We start from the raw sequence: 26,219 nt of genomic DNA, 5'->3' as shown, positions 1-26,219 counted from the left end.
CATGTGCTCCACATTAGGTTGTTTATTTAAAAACAAAAAACCCAAGGTCGATGCCAACTTTTAATGGCGAATGATAATCTGACACCTATGTACGTATATCCGCGTGGTATTGAATTAGTGGTGGAGCCATTTCCGACGAGTGTGAAGTGAGGGCAAACGAAGATTTCCCATGGGGTTTGTTGTTGGAATATATATAAATAAATATATATATATAATAGTGCATGATGAAAATAAACATTTCAGAGGTGGCGCTTAATACAGATTGAGAGAGGAAAGAAACAGAGATCTCATGCATTTTTGAACATAGAAAATGATCGAGATAATGCAGAGAATGCTTGTAATAATAATTTGCCATTTTTCAGGTGTTTATGTCATTTTATTCGAAAGATCTTTCTGTCATCCAATTATAAGACAAAGACAACATCCTTCTGGTAAGCCGTGTATCCAACTTGATGGAAAAGATCCAGCATTCCATCTAGCCTTGGATTTAACCCTCATCTTATCTAACAATTTGTGGCAAGAGCATTATCCTATTATCATCTGAAAATGTCCAGAGTACTGGCCATGTATAAATATATCATGTCAGTCCTACTAAATTTTGAATGGAAGAACGATCATGAATGCACAAGCACAATATATATATATATATATATATATATTTGAAGTACTTTTTTTTTGTTTTGTTTTTCAAATCCCAAATGCAAAACAAGAAATGTGGACTTGGACTCCTTCACCATTATTTCTGTCTTAGTAGTTGAGAGAACACCAGCACCTTTCTTAGTGCTCCTTCTAGCTAATTCAACCTAGCACCCTTATCCCATTTTTTTTATCAAGAACATGATGATTTTTCATTGAACCATTAAGCTTGTCTCTTTCTTCACCGATTCCTTAAAGAATCCATTTTCTCCCATCTGCAAATGCTGAGGTCAGTGGTAGTGGGTGCTGCCGTGTTCTTGAAACTGGCAAAAACAAATTTATGCGTAGTCTTGTCAAAGCATATACTGATATCCATCCACCAGCATTTCGTGAAAGATAAAAAAAAAAATGGTGTGAAGCCGTATAGCAGCAGCATTTATCGCATCAATCCAATAAAAAGATTAAATGGTGAGAAAACCTACCACGTGGAAATTGTTTTGCGGATTTCCTGTACCTTTCAAAGTTCTTCTATTGGATGGAAATTGAAATGAAGCATTACTTGTTTTTTCTTTTTCTTCTGTGTCATGATTTTGATCTCGAGTTTTCGTTTTGAAAGAAACAGTGTGACTACCATTAAGTTTTTGATTCATGAAATGTTATGAGTTGATAATTAGAACATCATGAAATTACTTTAAGCCTAATTATATTTAGATTTTTCTGCAATGAATTGATGAATTGCACATGATGCTGTACCTTTATTAGCTTGAGTGGCAGGACAATTCACTTAAAATTTTGTCTGGACAAAAAATATATATATTGGTGATTGGTGATCGATGTACATCAATTGCCTTGTAGCAGGGGAAATTGTTTTTATAAAATATCCAGGATCTCTTATAAGTGGTTGGTATCCCCAGCAATAGTAAGTTAATGTCCAAGATTCCTAGGCAAAGATCATATTCAAAGGTTAAACTTGGTACAAATATAGGCAAGATGGGGCTGGAATCAATGTTTGGCCAATGTTGTTTATGTTGCGATGAAGTGAATGAATAATAATATTTCAGGATGTCTCAATAAACTTGATTAAACAAATGTAAGACGGCCACAAATATGCCCGACTGACAGTGTGTTTGTTAGCTTTCATTTCATTAGATCTCCTTGATTTGTTTGTCCTGGATAGGCGTAGGCATGCATTTAAATAGCTATATGTCCCTCGACCATCATCAGCTCGATATATGCTGCAGATAGCCATATCACATCATGAAAATGACTTTTGCGCAGATTGGCCGGTGGGAATTATGTGCATATACTTAAGCATCCTATTGTTTGAAATTTACCAAAGGTAACTGAACAGAACGGATATCCCAGGCTTTCAAGCTAATAAGGCTTGGTTCTTTTTGTATGAAGATGGGCTCTGCTACTTGATGAGGCCCACCAGTTCCTGCCGGATTTTTAATTCAGTAGTACTATAAACAATCAACATTTGGTAACAGAAAAGTCGAAGGGAGCATTTAGTTTTACTAATAGAAAAAGAATGATTACCATATAAATAAGCAAAATCAAACCATTTTTATATGCAAGGATCTTAATCATAAAGCTTCAAAAGCCATCAAGCTACATATTCAAGTGACTATTCATAATTGGTTTTCCTGTAAGTCTCACTGAAGCGGGCAGAACAAAAGAACAGGCTTTTGAATAACTTAACATACTGTCGTGACGATTTGTGATCATGGTTAAGAGGCTACACACATATTGTAGCTTTTACAATCAAGGTTCAAGAAAACTGGAGCAAAGCTCCAACGGAGACGTACACAGCACTAAATAATATCCCACTAGAATGATAGAGGTCAACTGGTCATGCAAACATGTGAAGATGAGTCATGCCTTGGCTTTTCCAGCTTGATGAGATTGAATCCTCTGCTGCACCTTTAATATCTAGCAAATACAAAACCAATAAAATTCAATTGTTGCATTCACTCGATAGCGTTATTATGCTTAGGAAGAATAAAATGTGCTGTAACATTTTGCAAAATATAAATTTGTAATGTTGCATGAGAGGAGGTAAAGAAAAGAGTACGACACAAATATGGCTGATAAATCTTATGACATTTATATTATCCAAACTGAGGTGCCTGGGTTCTAGAGTTAAACCTGAGACGACATAAAACATCTTCCAATGGTTTCACATAATCAATACTTCATCATGACTAGATTTCATATCTTTGACTGAAGTTTATATTGATGGTTGTTATTCCAGTTTATCGGATGGCAACTTCCAAAAAAGCCAAACATTAAGATGCCTCCATGTAAAAGCAGTTTGTAAATGATCATGGGATTAAAAAAAGCCCGAATGTAATCTAAATATTAACAACTAAGTATAACTAAGTGATGCAAAAGGCAAACCAACAAACTTGTAAACAGCCGAGATGCTTAAAAGAAGAACAATTTAAACGAATCACAGCTATTTAATCGGGACTCAGCTCCCTAATTGACAAGTTCACCTCTAGAAAAAGGAAACAGCACCTTAAGCAGGTAAGACCAACAAAATAAACAGCACAAGTTAAGGATAAAAAAATAGATAATAAAGTATGAATAAGTTAGCATCCCAATCAAGTTGTTTCTTATTTCAGGTACTCATTAAGATCCAAAAAACCATTATAACCAGAATCCAAAATCAAACAAAGTAAGCTTCTAAGCTTGCAACCCAGCTTAACTTTTGTTTACTGACCATTAGCTACCATTGCAGCAGGAGCAGTCAACCCTTGTCTAATGCTTTGCACCATACTAACAATTAATTTTAGTCTTAAATCCTTCATGTGTCACAAATAGTCATGCTTCTGAATGACTATCTAACAGCTATCCAATTGTTTAACAAGGCAAAATAGCATTAATTTGCATTTCCAAAAACATGCTGCACTACTGTTGTTTAAAGTCATATAGAGACAACTTATATAGCATCAAAAGAGCACAATTAAGGCACATTAAAAGGAAGAACACCAACCGCTTCTCTCTTGCTGTTTTGTTTCTCTTCCAAATCTTGAAGAGATGCATCAAGTCGCTTCCTGTTGACAGAGAAACAAAGTTTCAAAGTTCATACACATGCAACAACAAACTTCAACAAAATGGAATGATCATTACAATGCCACATGATGCATACATGCAGAATCAAAAACAGCAGATACAAGATTATTGCCTAAGCATGTAAGAAACGAGTAACAGAGGAAGTACATTTGATGACAAGTCTGCAAAGTTGGGGCAAAAAGCACCCTCTACTTCTTTGAACTAAATAAGAAATTGACCTTTAATTTTGATGGCCTTACTAACATCATTATTATGGGAAGTTTTCCACATGACACAAGTTATTTACTCAAGAAACCAAGGAGTAGGATAATAAAATCCAACTTAGCTTAGTTTCGCATTCGAGTTGGCTTATTCTGGTGTCCAAAACCACATTTGGAAACCATTCTTTACATTCAAAACTCATAACGCCAAACATAGAGTTAAAATGTCCCAGAAAAAGTAATAGGATTAATGAAAAAGAGTAAACTATCCATAATCATTTTAAAATAAAAAAAAAAAAAAGAAAATGTAAAAGAAAGCGTACAATTCAGCAGAGATGTACTCAATTCTCTTGCGAACATTGGCATTGGCCTCCGCTAAATCTTGTTTCACAAGCACTGGACCGATCAACTTGTACACATTTGCATCCTCATTTAATAAATCCAACTCCTAATATCAATTTAAAAAAAAAAAAGAAATAATCATCGTAAAGTCATTTTAAGGCAAATTAATTAATCAATCAATTAGATCTTCAAAAAAACGAAAACCCATCGACACCTTGAGGACTAGCTCGTTCTCTCCTAATTGAATAGTGTACTTCTTCCTCACTTGGTGGTTCTTAGCTATATCTGGTGGGACCATTAAGAAATACATACAGAAAAGTTTAGGGTTCCTCAATCGAATATTTTTTAATGCAAATAGTGAATAATAAGAGGCTGGCATGGGTTTCGTTTGGCTTACCTTTTTGGAGCTTGCTGAGATCGTTAGCTTTGTTTTCGAGGTCGCGCTGTAGTTCTCGAAGAGCTGTGGAGGAGGAGGAACTCATTGTTTCTTTGCTGCTGCTTTGTTCTTCCAGGCTCTAGCTAGCTATTCTTGAACCTTGATCGGGAGAAGCTAGGCTAAATATTTTAAAAGGGCTGTTTGCTTTTAAAATTTGGGCCGAACCTTGGATTAAAGGCTGAGGTGATTTGGGCCTTTTGTAAATTTAATACGAATTCAAGATACAAGACATGTTCACGAATCAGGCTATCTGTCGAGTTTTACTCATCTTGGGTCAAATTTATTTAGGCACTTGTCGTGGTTAAAAATGATAATAGTTGATATCAAATTAGATTTAATTTAGATTTTTTAAAATAATATATAATATTATAAATTTTTATAATTAGATTTAAATTTGAATTAATTTTGTCATAACGTCTAGATTCGGGGATCTATCGCTAGACATTGACTTATAAGGGAGTCGCCACCAATCTTTTTTTATCTAGGTGCGATTGGCCACCTATGGAATCTGTCCTTTTAGAGAACACCTAAGTTTAAGGGTCCCTAGAAAAATAGGTTCAGGTCTACAAACCAGAACAAGGTTCGGGAGTTCGATTACGTGTGAGGAAGGTTATAGCACCCTCACAACGCCCATCAAAAGATGGTACCAGCTTAAATTTGTGTTATCCAAAAGCCTTAAAATTTTATCAAGTAATTAATTATTGAAAATTATTCTCAATTGACTCTAATACTTTTAGCAGAAAATTGAAAAAATTCCCTCACCTCAAGAGTATGCAAGAAAAACTACTGTTTCACTTACAGAGGCTCCGTCGTCGGATTGTTTAAAAAAAAAACAAAATCAAAATTAAGATAGAAAGGAAGGAAGGAAAGAATGATTTTTTTTTTGGAGGAAAAATTGATACTTTCAACTTTTCCCCAATAATATTTTTTTGGAAATTTCGATTTTCAAGGAAAATTGATACTTTCAACTTTTCCCCAAAAATATTTTTTTTGAAATTTTGATTTTCAAGGAAAATTGATACTTTCAACTTTTCCCTAAAAATATTTTTTTTTTGAAATTTATTTCTGAGGAAAATTGATACTTTCAACTCTTCCCTAAAAATATTTTTTGGAAATTTATTTCTAAGGAAAATTGATACTTTCAACTTTTCCCTAAAAATTTTTTTTTTTGGAATTTTTTATTTTTATTCAAAGAAAATAAAAAATAAATAAAAAGAATATTACATAAACCTAATCTAATAAATAAAAAATAAAATAAACAAAGAAAAAAAAATTCAAAGAAAAAAAAAAAAAACCTGGAGCGGCTCGGCTCAAGGAAGAGAAACGGCTCGGGGGGAGCGGCTTGGCGGCTCCGCTCGGCTTGGAGGGGGCTGGCACGGGCGGGTCAGAAAGCTGGTCGACACCCGGGTCGGGTCGGTTTCGGCAAAACGCACAGATCCTCTAGGTTACTTAAGGCCAAAACGACGTCGTTTTGGGAGGGTATAAAAGGCAATCCCCTTCGTTTTTTCGACAGAACGCTCCTCCCTCTCTCTCTCTTCTTCCTTTTTTCTCTCTCTTCTCTCTAAAAATCGAAGAACACCGGTGTCGGATTCTGGAAAATTTCACCGAAATCTGGAAATTTCGCCGGAATCTGGCCGGAAGATAGCCGATTTCTGGGAATCTTCGTCGGAAACTGGCTGGTCGCCGGAAACTTCAATGTTTGCCAGAATTATTACCGGAAAATTCAAACTTCGCCGGAATTTTCGCCGGAATCTGGAAATTTCTCAGAAATTTCCAGAAAAATTTTTCGCCAAAAATCTCTAAAAATTTTTTCTCACTCCCAGAACACTCCTAAACTTTTCCTAGCTTCCTATACGCCTCCTTTTCTCTCAAATCAGTAGCTTTGCTTACTGTTTTCTGTCTTTTTCTCTGTTCCAGGGGGATCCCTTTTATAGGGGTTGATCAGGAGTTCCTGATCAATCTCAATTCCTCCTTGGACGGGAATTCAGTCTTTGAATCCAACTGGACTCTTCTGATTGAATTCCCTTCAGAGTGGGATTCTTCAACTTTGAATCTTAGCCATCCAGAATTAAAATCAAAATAAAAAAAAAATACTAGATAATCAAAAGATATGATAGTATAAAAATAAAAAAATAATATCAGATAATTTGGAAAAAAATCAGATAAAATTAACAGATAATAAAAAAAAATAACATAAGATAAACCCAAAAATATATTACAAAAAAAAAAGATAATAATAATAATAAATATATAACTATATACATACAATACATATAAATCTAATCTAAATAAAAATAAATACACAAAGATATACATAATAATAATAATACATAAAATACAAAAGAAGAAAAAGAAAAGAAAGAAAAAAAAAATACAGGATTGAAATGGGCCTTACCCCTTTGGGCCAGGCCCAATTGATCTGGGCCCGGACCCAATTGGGTGTCTACAGCTGCCCCTCTTTGCACATTTTCTGTGAAACAGAAATTACGCAAAGACGTAGACACCCAATCAAGACTCAACTCAACATTTTTATTTTTTTGATTTTTTTTTTTAAAATTTTTGTTTTTTGTTTTTTGTTTTTTGTTTTTTGTTTTTTGTTTTTTTGTTTTTTTTATTTTTTTTTTGTTTTTGTTTTGTTTTTTTTTTGTTTTTTTGTTTTTTTTTGTCGAAGTTCCTCTAAACAGAGGCACCACGACTTTGGAAAAATAAATTGCTCCTCTCAACAGAGGCACCACGACTTTGAAAAGTAAATTGCTCCTCTAAACAGAGGCACCACGACTTTGAAAAGTAAATTGCTCCTCTCAACAGAGGTATCACGACTTTGGAAAAGTAAATTGCTCCTCTAAACAAAGGCACCACGACTTTGGAAAGTAAATTGCTCCTCTAAACAGAGACAACGAAACTTTGAAAAATAAATTGCTCCTCTAAACAGAGGCAACGAACTTTGAAAAAGTAAATTGCTCCTCTAAACAGAGGCACCACGACTTTTGAAAAGTAAATTGCTCCTCTAAACAGAGGCAACGAACTTTGGAAAATAAATTGCTCCTCTAAACAGAGGCAACGAACTTTGAAAAGTAAATACTCCTAGACGATCATGTCCGAAGGAGTTGAAAGTTGTGTTTGAAGGGATTTCAGGAGATTATGCCCAAAGGTCTTATAAATCAACCCCGATACCAAGAGACATCCTATTTCAAGGATTAGGAACTTACCTGACAAGTTTCTTCTCAAACTTGCAAAGTCTTTTCATATCTGTCTTTTTCATGTGGGATGTTGGAACACCCCTGCTTCTTGAATTTGTACACTATACTTTCCTGAAAGTAGTGTATGCTATGCAAATGCATATGAATTTCAATGCATGCTATGCAAATGTTGGCCAATTAATTCCTGTTCAATGTATGGTACTCAAGTTTCTCAAGCTTTTTTTTTTTCTTGGGTGTCAAGCCCTTTGATTCCTCAAGGATCTAATTGCACTGCTCTTCTAAGATCGAACCAGTGTGACTCTTAATTATTTCTTCCATTCATATTCTTCCTGTAACAAAAAATCTCTTCCCAAATTCAATGTCCTAATCAGGAGCTGAACATCTCGATTCTGCCTTTATCACTCTCGATTTATTCAATGTAATGTAAAAATCTTTTTATGTTGTTATTCATTCATCAATCATTATTTTCAACTCAGAAAGGGATAATGCATTTACACATTCCTTTCATGATGGGGTATTAAGAAGAAAGGGATATGAATGGTAGGGAAACAGTCATCAGAAAAAGGAGCAAAGAATGAAATAAAATGTTTCTTTATTAGCAAATGTCGGTAAACTTTGGCCAAGAAAGAATTACAAGGATAGGTATGGGGACAAAGCCCAAAATGAACAATAAGATAATCATGATAACATATCTCAAAGTTTTTTTCTGAAAACTCAACCCTCTGATGTATTTAACAACTTGGAACTCTTCTGAATTTGCTAACCTCCATATCAGCAGACTTTCAGATTCGATGCTGTATTCTCCTTATCTAAGCCACCTTTTCAGGTTTTCAACTTAGACAAACCCCCTATGACTCAAACCGCCCTTTTGGGGTTTTCGCCTTGAGTCCTCCTTATTCACCTTTTTTCATCATTTTCATTTTTTCATTTTTCATTTTTTCATTTTTTCATTTTTTCATTTTTTTTAAGCATAGTATTTCTTCACAGCATCAGAATTTACAGGATGGGGTAAATTATTTCCATCCATCTCAGTCAGTATCAATGCTCCACCCGAAAAGGCCCGTTTCACCACATACGGCCCTTCCCAATTCGGAGTCCATTTTTCTCTACTATCGTGCTGGATTGAGAGAATTCTTTTCAAAACCAACTCTCCTTCTCGAAAGTAAAGAGGCCGAGTTTTCTTATCATGAGCCCTCATCATTCTTCTTTGGTATAGCTGGCCATGGCACAGTGCAGTCAATCTCTTTTCTTCTATAAAATTTAACTGCTCATAACGTTCTCGAATCCATTCAGCCTCTTCTAACTCAACTTCTTTTAAGACTCTCAAAGAGGGGATCTCTACTTCCACTGGTAGTACAGCCTCCATCCCATAAACCAACGAAAATGGGGTTGCCCCAGTAGAGGTGCGAACTGACGTTCGATATGCATGCAATGCGAATGGCAACTTCTCATGCCAATCTTTGTAAGTCTCGATCATTTTTTTCAAAATCCTCTTTATGTTCTTATTGGCTGCCTCAACTGCCCCATTCATTTTTGGACGGTATGGTGCCGAGTGATGATGCTTGATCTTATATTGAGCACATATTTCTTGCATCATCTTGCTATTTAGATTCTTGGCATTGTCTGAAATAATTTTCTCCGAAAGTCCATATCTACAGATGATCTTTTTTTTTATGAACTTGCAAACCACAGAGTGTGTCACATTTGCATATGAAGCTGCTTCTACCCATTTTGTGAAGTAATCTATCATCACAAAAATGAATCTGTGCCTGTTAGAAGCCTTTGGGGTGATTGGACCAATGACATCCATGCCCCACATTGAAAATGGCCATGGTGGTACCATAACATGTAAAGCAGACGGCGGAGCATGAATCTTATCAGCATATATCTGGCATTTATCGCATTTACGAGCATAGTCAATGCAATCATTCTCCATCGTCAACCAGTAATATCCCATTCTCATAATCTGTCTTGCCATCATATGTCCACTAGTATGTGCCCCACATATTCCATCATACACCTCTTCAATGATTTTTTTCGCTTCAGTCTCATTTACACACCTCAATAGTACTTGATCCTTGCTTCTTTTGTAAAGGATATCCCCGTCCAGGAAAAAGCTCATAGCCAATCTTCGGATGACCCTTTTATCATTTTCTGTTGCATGAACTGGATATTGCTGATCCTTGACATACTGTGAGATGTCATAATACCAGGGTTTTCTATCTTCTTCCCCCTCTACATTAGAACAATACGTTGGTATATCCTTAACATTTAACTTTATAGGCTGAATGTCAGTGTCATCATTAATTTGAATCATTGCAGCCAGAGTAGCCAATGCATCAGCAATCACATTTTCTTCTCGAGGTAAGTGATCGAACTGGACATCTTTAAATTGTTTCGTCAACTCTAGAATATACTTATGATATGAAACGAGTTTTGAGTCTCTCGTCTCCCATTCTCCTTTCAACTGGTATATAACTAGAGCTGAGTCTCCAAACACTTTCAGTGCTTTCACTCTTCTTTCTATAGCAGCTTGCAAGCCCATAACACATGTCTCATACTCAGCGATGTTATTTGTGCAATTAAAATTTAACCTCGTTGTTACAGGGTAGTACTGTTCTTCTGGAGAAATCAAAATTGCCCCAATTCCATGCCCCAAGGCATTGACAGCTCCATCAAAGTACATTCTCCAACATTTTTCTCCATGCTCCCTTTCTTCCAGTTGAGAGATAGTCATCAAGTCTTCATCAGGAAATTCTAGCTTCATCGACTCATACTCTTCAGTAGCACGATCTACAAGAAATTTTGCTATAGCACCCCCTTTTATTGCTTTTTGGCTCACGTATATAATGTCGTATTTCGAGAGCATTACTTGCCATCTAGCGATTCTCTCAGACAAAGAAGGCTTCTCGAAGATGTACTTAATGGGATCCAATTTCGCTATGAGCCATGTAGTGTGATAGAGCATGTACTGTCTAAGTCTTTTGGTAGTCCACGCTAATGCACAACACATTTTCTCCAGTGAAGAATACTTGGATTCGTATTCAGTGAACTTTTTACTCAGATAATAAATAGCTCTCTCCTTCCGGCTAGCCTCATCTTGCTGCCCCAGCACACATCCCATTGAATTTTCACATACAGTTAGGTACAAAATTAAAGGTTTTCCTGAAACAGGTGGCACCAATACTGGAGGGTTCGATAAATATTGCTTGATTTTATCGAACGCCTTTTGACATTCTTCATTCCACTTTCCAGGATTATCTTTACGGAGAAGCTTAAAGATGGGATCACATTTGTAGGTAAGCTGAGAGATGAACCGAGAAATATAGTTCAATCTACCCAAAAAACCTCGAACTTCTTTTAGTGTGCTAGGAGGTGACAAATTTTGGATGGCTCGTATCTTGTCGGGATCGACTTCAATTCCTCTTTCATTGACTACGAAGCCTAGCAACTTCCCTGACTTTACCCCAAAGGTGCACTTGGTTGGGTTTAATTTTAGCTGAAATTTTTTCAACCTCTCAAATAACTTTCTGAGGCTGGTGACATGATCTCCATCCCCACAAGACTTTGCAATCATATCATCTATATACACTTCGATCTCTTTGTGCATCATGTCATGGAAGAGTGTTATCATGGCCCTTTGCTATGTTGCCCCAGCATTCTTTAACCCAAAAGGCATGACTTTGTAGCAGAAAGTTTCCCACATGGTCACAAAAGTAGTCTTTTTCATATCATCTGTAGCTATCTTTATCTGATTATACCTCGAGAAACCATCCATAAAAGAGAAAATCGAATGCTTAGCCGTGTTATCTACTAGTGTGTCAATATGAGGCAAAGGAAAGTTATCCTTTGGGCTAGCCTTATTCAAATCTCGATAGTCCACACACATTCGTACTTTTCCATCTTTCTTAGGAACTGGGACTATATTGGCTACCCATTCTGGATACTTAGCCACTTGTAGAAAACCTGCATCGAATTATTTCTTCACCTCCTCTTTAATCTTTAGTAGCATTTCGGGCTTCATCCGTCTCAGTTTCTGTTGAACTGGCTTACATTCTGGCCTTAGAGGCAATCTGTGCTCCACTATCTCTGTGCTCAGCCCTGGCATATCCTGATAAGACCAAGCGAATATATCTATAAATTCTCAGAGTAGGTCTGTCAGTCGTTGCCTATCTTCAGATGAAAGTGAAGTGCCTATTCTGACCTCTTTCCTATTTTTTACATCTCCCAGATTCACTAAGTCTACTAACTCTTGATGGGGCTCAATCGACTTATTTTCTTGTTCAATCATCCTCATTAGGTCCGGAGGCATAACATATTCTTCAGAATTCTCTTCATTATCAAATTCATCAGTGTTAATTGAATTCTCAAAGCTAACGTCTTGATTGTTATCATGATTATCCTCATGTTCATTTAAAGACCTGCAATTGAATGAAATGGGATATGTTGGCAAGATGTGCTTGGGAAGATGGAAATAATGAAAACACAAGAAGAAATGAATGAAAATGCATACTTCCTAATTTTATTAAAAATAATAAATGATGAATGGCCCGAACAAAAAGATCACCCCAATACCTTGGGCAATAGCTATTGGGATGCTACAATTACATTGCATCTAAATCAAAAGTCGAAGGCATCTCAATAACACTCCAATTGTTCAGCTCATAATCTGATGGACAGAGATGAACCCACTCTTCTTGATTTACCCTCACCTCATCTTCAACAGCATTAATGGCTAACTGGGCAAAATTATCCTCCACACTTTTTTTAGCATCTGGGTTCATGAATCCTCCAGGTCTGAAGGTTTCATACAAGTGTGGGATGAACATCAGTCTTGGTGTCTTTCTTGATGGCCTCCTTTTGACTTCCCACTCTGCCATCTCATAGCCTAAGCCTGCCCTATCGCTATTGTCTGCTATTGTTGGAGGTTCTTTAATTCCCTGTAAATTTTTGCCTAGCCCTAGTCCTGGACACCAGCCTTTATTGATGACTTGGCTCACCACTATATTTGAAAAAGGCTGACTTTGGAATCCTTCACCTACAGTATTGACCAATTCAAAAGATCGATAGGAGCATTCCAATGCTTCTTCAGCAGCCTCTACATATGGAGTGTTCAATGGTTGAGTCACCAGCATGTCTTTCTCCCCAACTACTACTACCAATTGACCTTTTACATTAAACTTGATCTTTTGATGTAAAGTAGAGGGCACAGCTCCTGCCATGTGAATCCATGATCTTCCTAATAAACAGCTGTAGGAAGGAGAGATGTCCATCACTTGAAATTTTACATTGAAGGTGCATGGCCCAATTTGTAAGGGCATCTCAATATCTCCCAAGACTTCTTTTCTGGTCCCATCAAAGGCTCTCACAATCATCTGACTATCTCGCATATGAGAATAGTCGATGGGTAGCCTTGCCAAAGTTGACATAGGCATGACATTGATGGCAGAACCATTATCGATAAGGACTTTAGCTATGATATGGCTCTGGCACTTTACTGTGATATGCAAGGCCTTAGCATTTCTCTTTCCCTCCAAAGAAATCTCATCATCACTGAATGAAATATGATTTGGCATGACTAAGTTTCCAGCCAAGTGATTCACATATTCAACAGACACGTTATGTGCCACGTATGCCTGATTCAACACTTTCAGCAAGACATTCCGATGTGGCTCTGAGTTCAGCAATAGTGATAACAATGAGATTCGAGCTGGCATTTTATTCAACTGTTTCGCAACTGAATATTCGCTATGTTTTACCAGCTTCAAGAATTCACAAACCTCCCTTTCTGATACTGGTTTTGGCTGATCTTCTTTAGGCTCTATCTCTGGATTATTTTGTCTTTCTCCTTCTTTAGCCTTCTCCCTTCTAGCCTTCTTTAGCATTTCTGGGGTGTAACATCTCTCACTTCGAGTAATGCCTCCTACACCAGTAATACTGGAAGCATCAGCTTTGGAGACCTCTTCTTTTTGCCCCTGCACTATAGTGTCACATCCATATCTCCAGGGCACAGCTTTATCATCTTTGTATGGAAAAGAAGTCGGGACTTTAAAAGTTACCGGCCTAGGGAGGAGCTTGTCTATGACTGATTTTGGTTTGTTTCCACATCGAATTGTCACTGGTTTGGGAAATAGCTTTTCAGGCCTATCAGTCATACACACCTCAGCATTCTTCAAGCCTTCTTTTTCTTCGTAGACCTTCAACTGATGTGAATTCAGGAGTTTTTGCACCTCTTGATGAAACTGTCTACAGGTCTCAATAGAGTGGCCTCTTGCCCCACTATGATACTTACAATTAGTACCAGCTATATATGCTCCATGATAGCTGTGTGGACTTACCAGTTGTATCATGTCTGCTTTTCGTAAGACATCAAATAATTGATCGAGAGGTGTCTTAATATCTATCACCTCTTTCTTCACTTGGCGCTCATGCTCTTCACCTATAGCATTCACATTATGATTTGGCAAAGGATTGCCACTAACATTTGGTGCAGTCATCCCTCCAGTGTCAAAGCAGATCATCCCATCCTTGATCAACCGTTGCACTTTATATTTCAGAGTAGTGCAATTTTCGGTGGAGTGACCAGCAATCCCATAATGGTAGTCACAGTGGGCAGTGGGATCATACCACTTGGGGTAAGGTGGCTTGAGGGGTTCCAATTTACTTGGAGCAATCAAATGATTGTTGTAGAGCTCCTTGTATAATTCCGTATAGGTCATGGGAATAGGATCAAAAATAGGTCTTTCGCGAGTGGTTCGTTGCTCCCGCGAGCCACCAGCAGGGTTAGTTGGGCGAATTTATGGTTTTGGGGTAGGTTGAATGTTAGAACTGTACATGGTGTTTTGGGGTCTATGAGAGGTTTGATAGGTTTGGGGGTATGGTGGTTGGTATGGGTGAAAAGAAGTGTTATTTACAGTGGGGTGATAGGGTAGATATTCTGGTGGGGGGTAGGGTGAATAACCCCTAAGTTGCTGTCTATCAAAGCTCACAGCCTGAGCTTCAGTTTCTTTTTTCTTCGGGATTCTTTTGCCAGATGCTTCATTCCCTTCTAGCTTGCCATTCTTGATGGCGCTCTCAATGATTTCTCCCGAAATTATCATATCGGCAAAATTCTTTGTTGCATTCCCTATCATCTTTTCATAATAGGGAGGTTTTAAAGTGCTAACAAATAGCACTGTAGTTTCTTTCTCGGTCAGAGGAGGCTGTACCTGAGAAACAATATCTCTCCACCTCTGGGCATACTCTTTAAAAGATTCGTTTGCCTTTTTCTCCAGATTCTGCAAAGACAAACGATCTGGGGCCAAATCGATGATATGTCGGTATTGACTGATAAAGTCATGTGCCATATCACTCCACGAGCGAATGCGAGTCCTGTCCAGCTGAACATACCATCTGGCCGCAGAGCTAGTAAGACTGTCTTGAAAAACATGCATCAAGAGTTTCTCATCCTGTGCATGAGCTGCCATCTTCCTGCAATACATGGTGATGTGGGTTTTGAGGCACTTTGTACCATCATATTTTTCAAATTTTGGTACCTTGAACTTATGGGGGATAACCACATCAGGAACTAAGCAGAGCCCAGTGGCATCTACTGACCCATAGAAGCTAAATCCTTCCACAGCCCTTAGCTTTTGCTCTAGCATGCTAATCTTGGAACTTTCCTCAGCCTCTACTTTTATCTTTTCCTTCTCTTTCTCTTTTAAATCATCTAGATCAGGAATTGGTTTTACTACATTTTCAGTGAAGACAGGATTTATATAGCTGTTATACTGCCCGGGGTTAAAAGTCGATGGCATTCCAGGATATGTTGGATATGCGAAGTGTTGTGGTGGGACCTCTTGAGCAGACTGAGCTTGAGGTGGGCCAAAATCTGGAGGGTATAGGGGGTCAGCTATTTCTTGTAATGGGGGAATTTGCTGGCTTGTACTTCCTTCAACTCATTTTCCTTTGTTCATGTTATTAAGAGCCTCCAGAATCTTGCTTAGCTCACCCTCAATCTTCTCCTAGGCTTTCTCTATCTTTTCAAATCTTTGGGAATTTTCCTGCTCCATTTGCCTTACTCTGAACCTTGTGTTGAATCGATGGGTAGGATTTTCGCTAGACGGAGCTATCCTGGAACCTTGAGTACCATATCTTAGAATCAGTAAATTGGCATAATCATCACATGGTTATTTTGTAAGTGTAATGAATGAGAATGTAATGAATGAGAAATGCATGTATGCAAAGAACATTTGCCTCAAAACGGTATTCAACTAAAAAATTTCATTTATTCCAAAAAAAACTTTGGTCTACATTAAGTTTATCATCCTAGCATTATAGCCATAAAATTGTTTGATCTGTTCATACTGAGCTTTGGCTTCTTCTATGAAGTTCAAGAGACGCTATCCATGTTCCCCTACTGGGGCCACCACTTGTCTTAATGCCTCTGCCTCTTCTACCATCTCTCTTGCCTTACGCACCCCTTTATGAATTTGAGTTGTTAAGTGCTCAATGTATTTCTGCCTCCCTAGGTTCTCTCTTTTACCACACCAGACTTGGTATGATAATTCTCTATGTTCTCTAACCAATGCAGCAATGTGGTCTCCTTGTTCATCCAACCTTTGACTTAGCTCGCTCAAATAACTGTTTAGCATGTTAATTTCTGCCTGTGCTTCAGTACTTTCTTCTTCCAATTCGGCATACTCTTGCTTCAGTCTTGTGTTTTCCTCAGTCAGCTCGACAATGGTTATCCCTTTGGCCCTTTCTCTCACACATAGCCTCTTATGCTCCTGGTGTAACCTTGCTAGATCTTCAGTAGCTGCATCACATTCTCTAGCAATCTTATGAACTTTAACTTCATAATTTTCAGCTCTACCTTTCCACTGGGCTTTTTCTTCTTGAAGTTCTTGAATCTCTTTCTTTAACTTGATCTTTTCAAATTCAAATTCTTTTGTTGCCAGCTCTAACTCTGATGGTATCTCTTCAAGCTTTTCTTCTGTTGGTGGTTGAGAGACTTCATAAGTGAATACCATTTCTTGTCTTCTCTTTGTTCTCCAAACCAAGTAACCTGGAGTGACTTTTTCAGTGAATGGTCCAGGACTCACTCTTTGGGGATTTTTCCATGCTTTGATCATCCCATTCATCCTCTGAAATGCTTTAGGCTCACTATAAGAGAAATCTAACTGATGAAGCCCATAAGTCATAGGAATAAACTGTTCTCCCCCCAATTGTCTCCTCACTAAGAGCGGTGCATAATTCGTCACTCCCCATAAACCTAGAAGTGAAAACACTGTATTATCTCCACATTGATATAACATAGGCTCTCGATTCATCCATGGGGCTAACCATCTCACCCTGGCACCTTCCAACTTTTGCAAGAAAGTTATCCATTCTTGTTTAGACTTCTGCTTTGACCACCCACTTTCACAGAACTCTTTGATCGGAAAGCGATTACGGACATAAATCTTCGAGAAAGCCCCATTTCCTTGTTCAAAATGGCTTTTCATCCATACGTACAATAGCTGTATGCATCCTATGAAGCGTCCTCCATTTTGACGACAATAACTCAAAGATCTGATAGTCTCTGCTAATATTACCGTTGAAGGATTACAGCCATTGATCACACTCTCAAAGAAATCAACCACTGCTATCTCAATATGTCCCAAAACCTTTGGAAAGATTACCAGTCCGTATATAGCCAAGGCAAATATGTCTAACCCTCGTTCTTCATTGATGTGTTACATCAGAAACTCATGAAAGAACTTTCAAGGTAGGCAAACCTGTTCTTGTTTCTTCTTTGTATGAGAATCCACAACTTTCTTGTCTATCCCCATGAGTTGAGCCAGACTTTTACGAAATTCTGACTTATGTTTTTTGACATATATCTTGTCAGGAGTCTTTAGATGCAAACCTAATAAGACCGAATATTCTTCTATGGTGGGAGTCATATCAGCTTCGTTAAAGATAAAACACCTGTATGCAGGATTTCAGAATTGTGTTGCAGCTCTAATTAGTTGATCATCAACAGCCACTGCTAGAAGGTGTGCTATATGCCCATGCTTCTGACAAAACTGCCCTTGTCTTGACAGACTCATCTTTTTCCAGATGTCAACCAAATCTTCTAAATTGTTCTGTTTGAGGAGGACAAATGTTTCTTGAGACAGAGTAGACTCATACCCAATTGGCAAGCAATCTTCCATCTTCAATTGAGTCTTTTCTGATAGGGCCCTTACTTCATTAGGTGTCCTATAGGGTGCTAATACTGATGAAGAGCAAACTAGGCGTTCATTGGTGTCCATGAAAAAAATTTGTTGAAGACCGTTTTTCAAGCAAATGTTCTTTTATGCAACCTTATGATATGCGTATGAACCAATGCAAAAGAAATAAGAAAAAGGTTAGTATACCCAAAAAAAGAACAAATAACTAAGTAATTTTACACATCACACATCACACAAAGTAAAAGGGATGAATCCTATGCTTTTGGTCAATTCTAAAAAGGGAGAGTGATAGCTCTATCTATAGGTTAGGCATTCTTAAGGTTCACTATATGTGGTTTTAGGGTCAAAGTCTAAAGGTCCTCAAATTGTTCCTTACATCCTTGTCCATCACAGACTAGTAAGGCACCCTAATCCTCACCCATTACAGGCTACAAGCGAAAAAGGTTCAATTTGAGTGGGAGTATTTCGCTAGCCACTGCGGAGGCATTAGACCTCACGAAAGCAATAGGTACTTTACTCCCTCCTAGAGGGACGGAGCTCAGGTGTAGAGCTCATGTTATGCACATGCACATGAATGACATAATTAATAAAGTAAATAAACATGAATGAGTAATAATACATATATACAAAAGGGTTCAATTTTATTAGGCTTTTGGATAACACAAATTATTTGCTGGCCTGACTCTCAAAGTCTCCAGTGGAGTCGTCAAGCTGTCATAACGTCTAGATCCGGGGATCTATCGCTAGACATTGACTTATAAGAGAGTCGCCACCAATCTTTTTTTATCTAGGTGCGATTGGCCACCTATGGAATCTGTCCTTTTAGAGAACACCTAAGTTTAAGGGTCCCTAGAAGAATAGGTTCAGGTCTACAAACCAGAACAGGGTTCGAGAGTTCGGTTACGTGTGAGGAAGGTTATAGCACCCTCACAACGCCCATCAAAAGATGGTACCAGCTTAAATTTGTGTTATCCAAAAGCCTTAAAATTTTACCAAGTAATTAATTATTGAAAATTATTCTCAATTAACTCTAATACTTTTAGCAAAAAATTGAGAAAATTCCCTCACCTCAAGAGTATGCAAGAAAAACTACTGTTTCACTTACAGAGGCTCCGTCGTCGGATTATTTAAAAAAAAAACAAAATCAAAATTAAGATAGAAAGGAAGGAAGGAAAGAATGATTTTTTTTTGTAGGAAAAATTGATACTTTCAACTTTTCCCCAAAAATATTTTTTTGGAAATTTCGATTTTCAAGGAAAATAGATACTTTCAACTTTTCCCCAAAAATATTTTTTTTGAAATTTTGATTTTCAAGGAAAATTGATACTTTCAACTTTTCCCTAAAAATTTTTTTTTTTTGAAATTTATTTCTGAGAAAAATTGATACTTTCAACTCTTCCCTAAAAATATTTTTTGGAAATTTATTTCTAAGGAAAATTGATACTTTCAACTTTTCCCTAAAAATATTTTTTTTTGGAAATTTATTTTTTCTTTTAAGGAAAATTGATACTTTCAACTTTTCCCTAAAAATATTTTTTTTTAGAATTTTTTATTTTTATTCAAAGAAAATAAAAAATAAATAAAAAGAATATTACATAAACCTAATCTAATAAATAAAAAATAAAATAAACAAAGAAAAAAAAATTCAAAGAAAAAAAAAAAAAAACCTGGAGCGGCTCGGATCGCGGCTCGGCTCGGCTCAAGGAAGAGAAACGGCTCGGGGGGAGCAGCTTGGCGGTTCGGCTCGGCTCGGAGGGGGCTGGCACGCACGGGTCAGAAAGCGGGTCGACGCCCGGGTCGGGTCGGTTTCGGCAAAACGCGCGGATCCTCTAGGTTACTTAAGGCCAAAATGACGTCGTTTTGGGAGGGTATAAAAGGCAATCCCCTTCGTTTTTTGACAGAACGCTCCTCCCTCTCTCTCTCTTCTTCCCTTTTTCTCTCTCTTCTCTCTAAAAATCGAAGAACACCGGTGTCGGATTCTGGAAAATTTCACCAGAATCTGGAAATTTCACCGGAATCTGGCCGGAAGATAGCTGATTTCTGGGAATCTTCGTCGGAAACTGGGCTGGTCGCTGGAAACTTCAATGTTCGCCGGAATTGTTGCCGGAAAATTCAAACTTCGCCGGAATTTTCGCCGGAATCTGGAAATTTCCCAGAAATTTCCAGAAAAATTTTTCGCCAAAAATTTCTAAAAATTTTTTCTCACTGCCAGAACACTCCTAAACTTTTCCTAGCTTCCTATACGCCTCTTTTTCTCTCAAATCAGTAGCTTTGCTTACTGTTTTCTATCTTTTTCTCTGTTCCAGGGGGATCCCTTTTATAGGGGTTGATCAGGAGTTCCTGATCAATCCCAATTCCTCCTTGGACGGGAATTCAGTCTTTGAATCCAACTGGACTCTTCTGATTGAATTCCCCTCCAGAGTGAGATTCTTCAACTTTGAATCTTATCCATCCAGAATTAAAATCAAAATAAAAAAAAATACTAGATAATCAAAAGATATGATAGTATAAAAATAAAAAAATAATATCAGATAATTCGGAAAAAAAATCAGATAAAATTAACAGATAATAAAAAAAAAATAACATAAGATAAACCCAAAAATATATTACAAAAAAAAAAAGATAATAATAATAATAAATATATAACTATATACATACAATCCATATAAATCTAATCTAAATAAAAATAAATACACAAAGATATACATAATAATAATAATACATAAAATACAAAAGAAGAAAAAGAAAAGAAAGAAAAAAAAAATACAGGATTGAAATGGGCCTTACCCCTTTGGGCCAGGCCCAATTGATCTGGGCCCGGACCCAATTGGGTGTCTACAAATTTTTTAAATTAATTCGATTTTAATTGAATTTTATTTATGAATTTTTAAATTTTAAATTTTTATATATTATTTTAATAAGATTTTAATTATTTAAATAGATTTATATATAAAATAATTTTTTTATTTAAAAAAAATTAAAATATATATAAAAGCTAATAAAAATATATAATTTGATTCGATTTGATTTTTTATGATTTTTTATATCTTAATCTGAAATTTAATTCAAACTTAATATATACACTTAATATTCAATTTTGATCCAAACAAAATAAAAAAATCTATCAGATCTAAATAGAATATTATAATTTAAAATTAATTTTTAATTTTTTTAAAAAAAATTTCTCGCTCCTAATTGTAATAAAAAGGGCCTGGTTGTTTTTAATATTTGGGCCGAACCTTGGATTAAATGCTGAGGTGATTTGGGCCTTTTGTGTATTTAATATCAATTCAAGATACAAGACATGTTCACGGATCAGGCTTTCAGTGTCGAGTTCGTGGTTTGACCCAACTTGAGCCAGTTTTATTCCAACACGTGTTGTGAAGAGGAAAAAAAAAATCAAGAAAAAAAAAGAAATCGCGATTGGATTGATCACTGTCAAATTATGTTCGTTCGGCGGTAGACTGGGTCAGCCGAAAGTCCACGGTTCTCAATACACGCAATTAGAGTCTATTATTAATTATTAATTACAAAAAAAACAAAAGAAGCCGGAAGCCAACAAAAATATAATGGTGGGAACACAAGGTGGACCAGTTTCTTTTATTCTTCAAATAAAAAAATGGAAAAATCCGCTCTCTATCAAATTAATCGTGCCCATAGTGCTTAACTCGAAAAGCTAAGGTGTAAAAGACGATGTAGTACTTGAAGCTTTGGATAAAAAGACACTGCCTGGCTTGTCTCCTTTCCCTCATCAAAACAGAGTACGCAAAAAAGAAGCAACTGGCTGAAAGCCTTTACCAAAGGAGAGAGAGAGAAAGAGAAAGAGAAAGAGAAAGGAGGATACTTGGCGAAGATGATGGCTGAGAGCTTCGCAAGAAGCAAATGGGTCTTCCTTTTTATGCTTATCTTTGCTCATTTCTCAACTATAACACTAGCTGAAGATGGTATATACTATATCCCTTTCTCCATTCTCCATCTGCATACATTATTTTCTATGTTCCACTTACATATAATTTCATTTCTCTTTTCTTTTTTTTTATATCCTTTCGAGCTCTTACTTTGCTTTTGGATTATGCTTCGTGGGTTTTCGTTATGTTCCAGATCTGTTAATTACATTAACTACAGGTACATGGTAAATCTGTTATTATATGTTGGAGATTTTGGTTTGTTTATTTGCTTTTATGTTTTTGAAACTTGAAAAGTTGAATTGGGATGTCAGTTGATTTTTGTTAAGAGGTTGAGTTCTTCCATTCTTTGTCATTCCTTGATTCCTTCAAACAATAGCTGGACACATTCCATTCCATTTAGTTTCCTTCAAATGCCCTCATGATTTCCATCAAAGATTCTCATTTCTTTTTCTTCCCTTTCCAGCTATAATAAACTCGATTACTTCCTTTATTTTTTTGATAAAGCCATTAGATCACCGCCATTTTACTGGAAATTGTCTCTATGTACTTTCAGTAAAGTGTGAGCTTTAGTTATGCTTCAACAGAGCCAGAATACAGATTTTGTACAATTCAAGATGGTTTGATTATTATTTGAAAGTCTAAACTTGGGCCTTGACTGTGTCCTAAGGACCTTAGATCTTTTAGTTCTTTTTTCTTTTCTACATTCCAAGTGTTTGATCGTGAAGCTGGCGACTGTTCATAATTTGAACTAGGCTTTGAATATAGTCTTCGACCCTTGGATTGTCTGTCCCACCAAGATTGAGTGTTTATTGGAAATCCTTTCTCACACTTTAAATATGCAAGCTTGTTATTCCTCCAAATGCTTACTAATTACTAGTTCTTTACCCATCAATTAGTTTGTATAGTTTCCTTAGCAGATTCTATTAATTCTTTACAAGTAAGGAAGCTTAAAATTGAAAACCTCCACCATAATAATTCGATGAATTAGGTGAATTCGTTTCCCAATCAATGTCACCTATATTATCAGTCGCCCTTGTGGGTTTCTAGCATTTTGCACAAGCCATAGGTAGTCATTTGGCCGAAAGCAATAGTATTTAACCTATATATAGGTGCCAAAATAGTTACTGCTATCTAACTTCAAGCCATAGCTCGTTGGCTTGGTTGTTGGTACCCTGTTTTCCAAGCGGGAGTTTTCGTAGTTGCAACTGTTCAAGGAGCAATCTTTGAAGTGAGAAACGTTGGCAAACAAGAAAATGAAAAACATTGATAATGGCATGAAAGGAAAACAAAGAAAAAGGAAATTTGGCAATGTCAAAAGGTAAAGGTGTAAGTGGATATAGAATTGATTAGAATAAGGATTTTGATAAATGGGTCCTTCATGTTTCCTTTTCCCCTTATTCTATGGTGATTGAAATGACCAAAAAGTGACATATTCCGGCCACATATCTCCTCCTTTTTCCCTTAACAAACGACAAGGGTTCTTTCGGCAAATATCTTTTAGTACATTCCCAAATTTCCAGCTTAGTTCTGTGATTTTGTCATAAAGACTAACATTCAGAGTCATAAGCAACACACTTCTTCTTAGCCAAAAACAAAATAAAAAAATTTTTTGGTAACATATTTCTCTCACGATCCTTCAAATTTCTGTTTGGTAAGGCAACTGTGTGTTGATGTGGCAATATTTCTATCTGGTAGTTTAATGGGCTAACGTCAACAAAATTTTCTCGACAATGACATAGAACTGCACATGTGCTGTACTTATTTCCTCAAATTTGTTTGTCGTCAACCGAATGCGCGTATGTACGGATAAGCTCTATTGCCTTGGTAATAATTCGTGGGAGCAAAAATCTTTCGTCTTTAAGCAATATGCTATGGAAAAGAATTTACTTAATGTTTGAGGAAAATTTTGTTACATTTATTTTTTCTTTGTTCCAATTAGATTTGATTTTCCCAATGGCATGGTAAAAGTATTGTGCGACAATTCTATTTGATCTTTTAGGCCTAGTGGCAAATGGTGATTTCGAGACACTACCATCGAATGGCTTCCCAAGAGGCGCAATATCTGATCAGCCCACCGAGATCCCCAGTTGGAGAACGAACGGCACAGTGGAGCTGGTTTCGTCTGGGGAAAAAGTGGGTGGTGGGATGCTCCTCATCGTGCCTCGAGGCATGCACGCTGTTAGATTGGGAAACAACGCGGAGATCAGCCAAGAACTGACGGTAGAGAAAGGTTCCACGTACGCAGTCACTTTCAGTGCGGCCCGCACGTGCGCGCAGATGGAGTCATTGAACGTGTCTGTGCCACCTGCATCACAGACGGTAGACCTCCAGACGCTGTACAACGTGCAAGGGTGGGACCCTTACTCGGTTTCTTTTGAGGCGGAGGAGGATAAAGTTCGGTTGATTTTTAGGAACCCGGGCATGGAAGATGACCCCGAATGTGGGCCCATCATTGATGATATTGCCATCAAGAAACTTGTCACTCCTGATAAGCCCAAAGGTAAAAAACTACAAATTCTCGGAAGAACCATAATGAATGGTCCTGTCTTCTATGGACAGTGTCATAGGAGCTCTGAGACTGACAGAATACTTGCTTTTCGTATTGGATTTTTTTTTTTTCTCATTTTGTTGATCGGGTCGTCTTTGCTGCTATGTTTTCTTCAGAAAATGCAGTAGTTAATAGTGGCTTTGAGTTTGGACCTTGGATGTTCCAAAACGTATCTCTTGGTGTCCTGCTCCCTACCAACCTTGATGAAGAGACATCCCCTTTACCAGGATGGATGGTCGAATCAAACAGGGCGGTTCGATACATTGACTCCAACCATTATGCAGTCCCAGAAGGCAAACGTGCTATTGAGTTAGTCTCAGGCAAGGAAGGCATCATTTCTCAAATGGTCGAAACCACACCAGACAAGCTATACAGCTTGACCTTTTCTTTGGGCCATGCTAGGGACAAATGCAAGGAACCACTAGCAGTTATGGCCTTTGCAGGAGATCAGGCACAAAATTTTCACTACAGTCCCGACTCTAACTCCACCTTCCATGTAGTTAGTGTCAACTTCACAGCCAAGGCCGAGAGAACACGTATCGCGTTCTACAGTATTTATTACAATACAAGAACCGATGACATGAGCTCACTATGTGGTCCGGTAGTGGACAATGTTCAGGTGTGGTTTTCAGGGTGCAGTAGAAATGAGCTCCAAGTATTATTAGGGCTTGGAATTGCTCTCTGGGCTTACCTTCTGGTTTTGGTTTAGAGTTGGGTAACTGAGATAACGGCTAAAGTTTGGATTCTATATCTATATATATGCAAGGTTTTAATTTAAGGCTTGGTAATTGCTTGCGAAGGCAAAAGTATGTATGTTTATCTTCTTTCTGAGTTTTGCTTTAAGAAATGAGAATGGCTTCAGTTGGATATTCAGATATTCTTGGTATTAAAGCAAAGTTCACCCAAAGATTTCCTAGAATCCGATCCTTATGCCATACGAGTTTTTGTCAATTGATTCACCCTGTGTTTTCATGGATGATTAGATTGTGACGCATTAAAAATTTTGAGATCGTAAAAATCTTATGTTTAATTATTTAAATCTTCTATATTTTAGTTCTATATGGTTGGAAAATTTGCCATTTTATGTTTTATGGCAAAAGGATTAAGTTCGTCAAGAAACTGATTATTGTAAGAAATGATCATATCATGTGCAAAGAGTGCATCAGCAGTCATTTTTTGTTTTGATTTACCATATATAAATTGAATATAAGTTTTCTTTGAGATTGACAATATGTCGTAATCTTTAATTGAGATGGCCTTTTTTTTATTTTTTTTATAAAAATAGAATTCTTATTTTTTTTTGGTTAAGAAAATCTTTGAAATACAAGACTGAGAGACCAATAGCAATATTTATTTAGTAAAGGAAAAAAATTATAAAAAGAAAAATGAAGGAGAAAATCATAGCTGGTAGTATATCCGAATGAGAGAAAATTTATATAAAATTTTTTAAGTGAAATTTGTAAAATTTTTAAAAATAATTTAATAAAATTTTAATAAAAATTTAAATTGATAAATTGATAAAATTTAATATAAATATTAATAATATACAAAAATTATTAAAAATATTATTTATAATTCAAATTTGATTAATACTTATTTAACGATAAAAATTTTATTAATATTTTTACTTAAATATATATATTTAAAAAAATATATTAAAGTTTATTAATATTTT

At 36.7% G+C, this 26,219-nt stretch overlaps 2 protein-coding genes across 3 annotated transcripts; one reads left to right on the top strand and one right to left on the bottom strand.

Moving 5' to 3' along the window:
• Positions 1-2,183: 2,183 nt before the first annotated feature.
• On the bottom strand, positions 2,184-4,811 carry LOC111280514 (prefoldin subunit 6). 2 transcript variants are annotated; one of them, XM_022867987.2, is made up of 5 exons: positions 4,654-4,811; positions 4,471-4,541; positions 4,238-4,362; positions 3,635-3,698; positions 2,184-2,568 (listed from the first exon to the last, which is right to left on the bottom strand). In XM_022867987.2, the coding sequence occupies exons 1-5, from the start codon at positions 4,736-4,738 to the stop codon at positions 2,512-2,514; spliced, it is 402 nt and encodes a 133-aa protein (XP_022723722.1). In that variant the 5' UTR covers positions 4,739-4,811; the 3' UTR covers positions 2,184-2,511. The 2 variants fall into 2 exon arrangements, with proteins under 2 accessions (XP_022723722.1, XP_022723723.1); XM_022867988.2 differs by having other exon boundaries at positions 3,635-3,695.
• A 16,939-nt stretch (positions 4,812-21,750) lies between these two features.
• Positions 21,751-25,775, top strand: LOC111281301 (protein BIIDXI-like). The gene is made up of 3 exons (XM_022869025.2): positions 21,751-22,032; positions 23,996-24,496; positions 24,661-25,775. Exons 1-3 carry the CDS (start codon positions 21,942-21,944, stop codon positions 25,251-25,253), a joined length of 1,185 nt encoding a protein of 394 aa, XP_022724760.2. The 5' UTR covers positions 21,751-21,941; the 3' UTR covers positions 25,254-25,775.
• Positions 25,776-26,219: the final 444 nt, after the last annotated feature.

Source organism: Durio zibethinus, chromosome 28, assembly GCF_047325235.1.
Source record: "Durio zibethinus cultivar Kanyao isolate XHJ-2024 chromosome 28, ASM4732523v1, whole genome shotgun sequence".
Taxonomy (NCBI): Eukaryota; Viridiplantae; Streptophyta; class Magnoliopsida; order Malvales; family Malvaceae; genus Durio; species Durio zibethinus.
The sequence above is the reverse complement of the archived record's forward strand: the minus strand, read 5'-3'. Positions and strand labels throughout refer to the sequence as shown.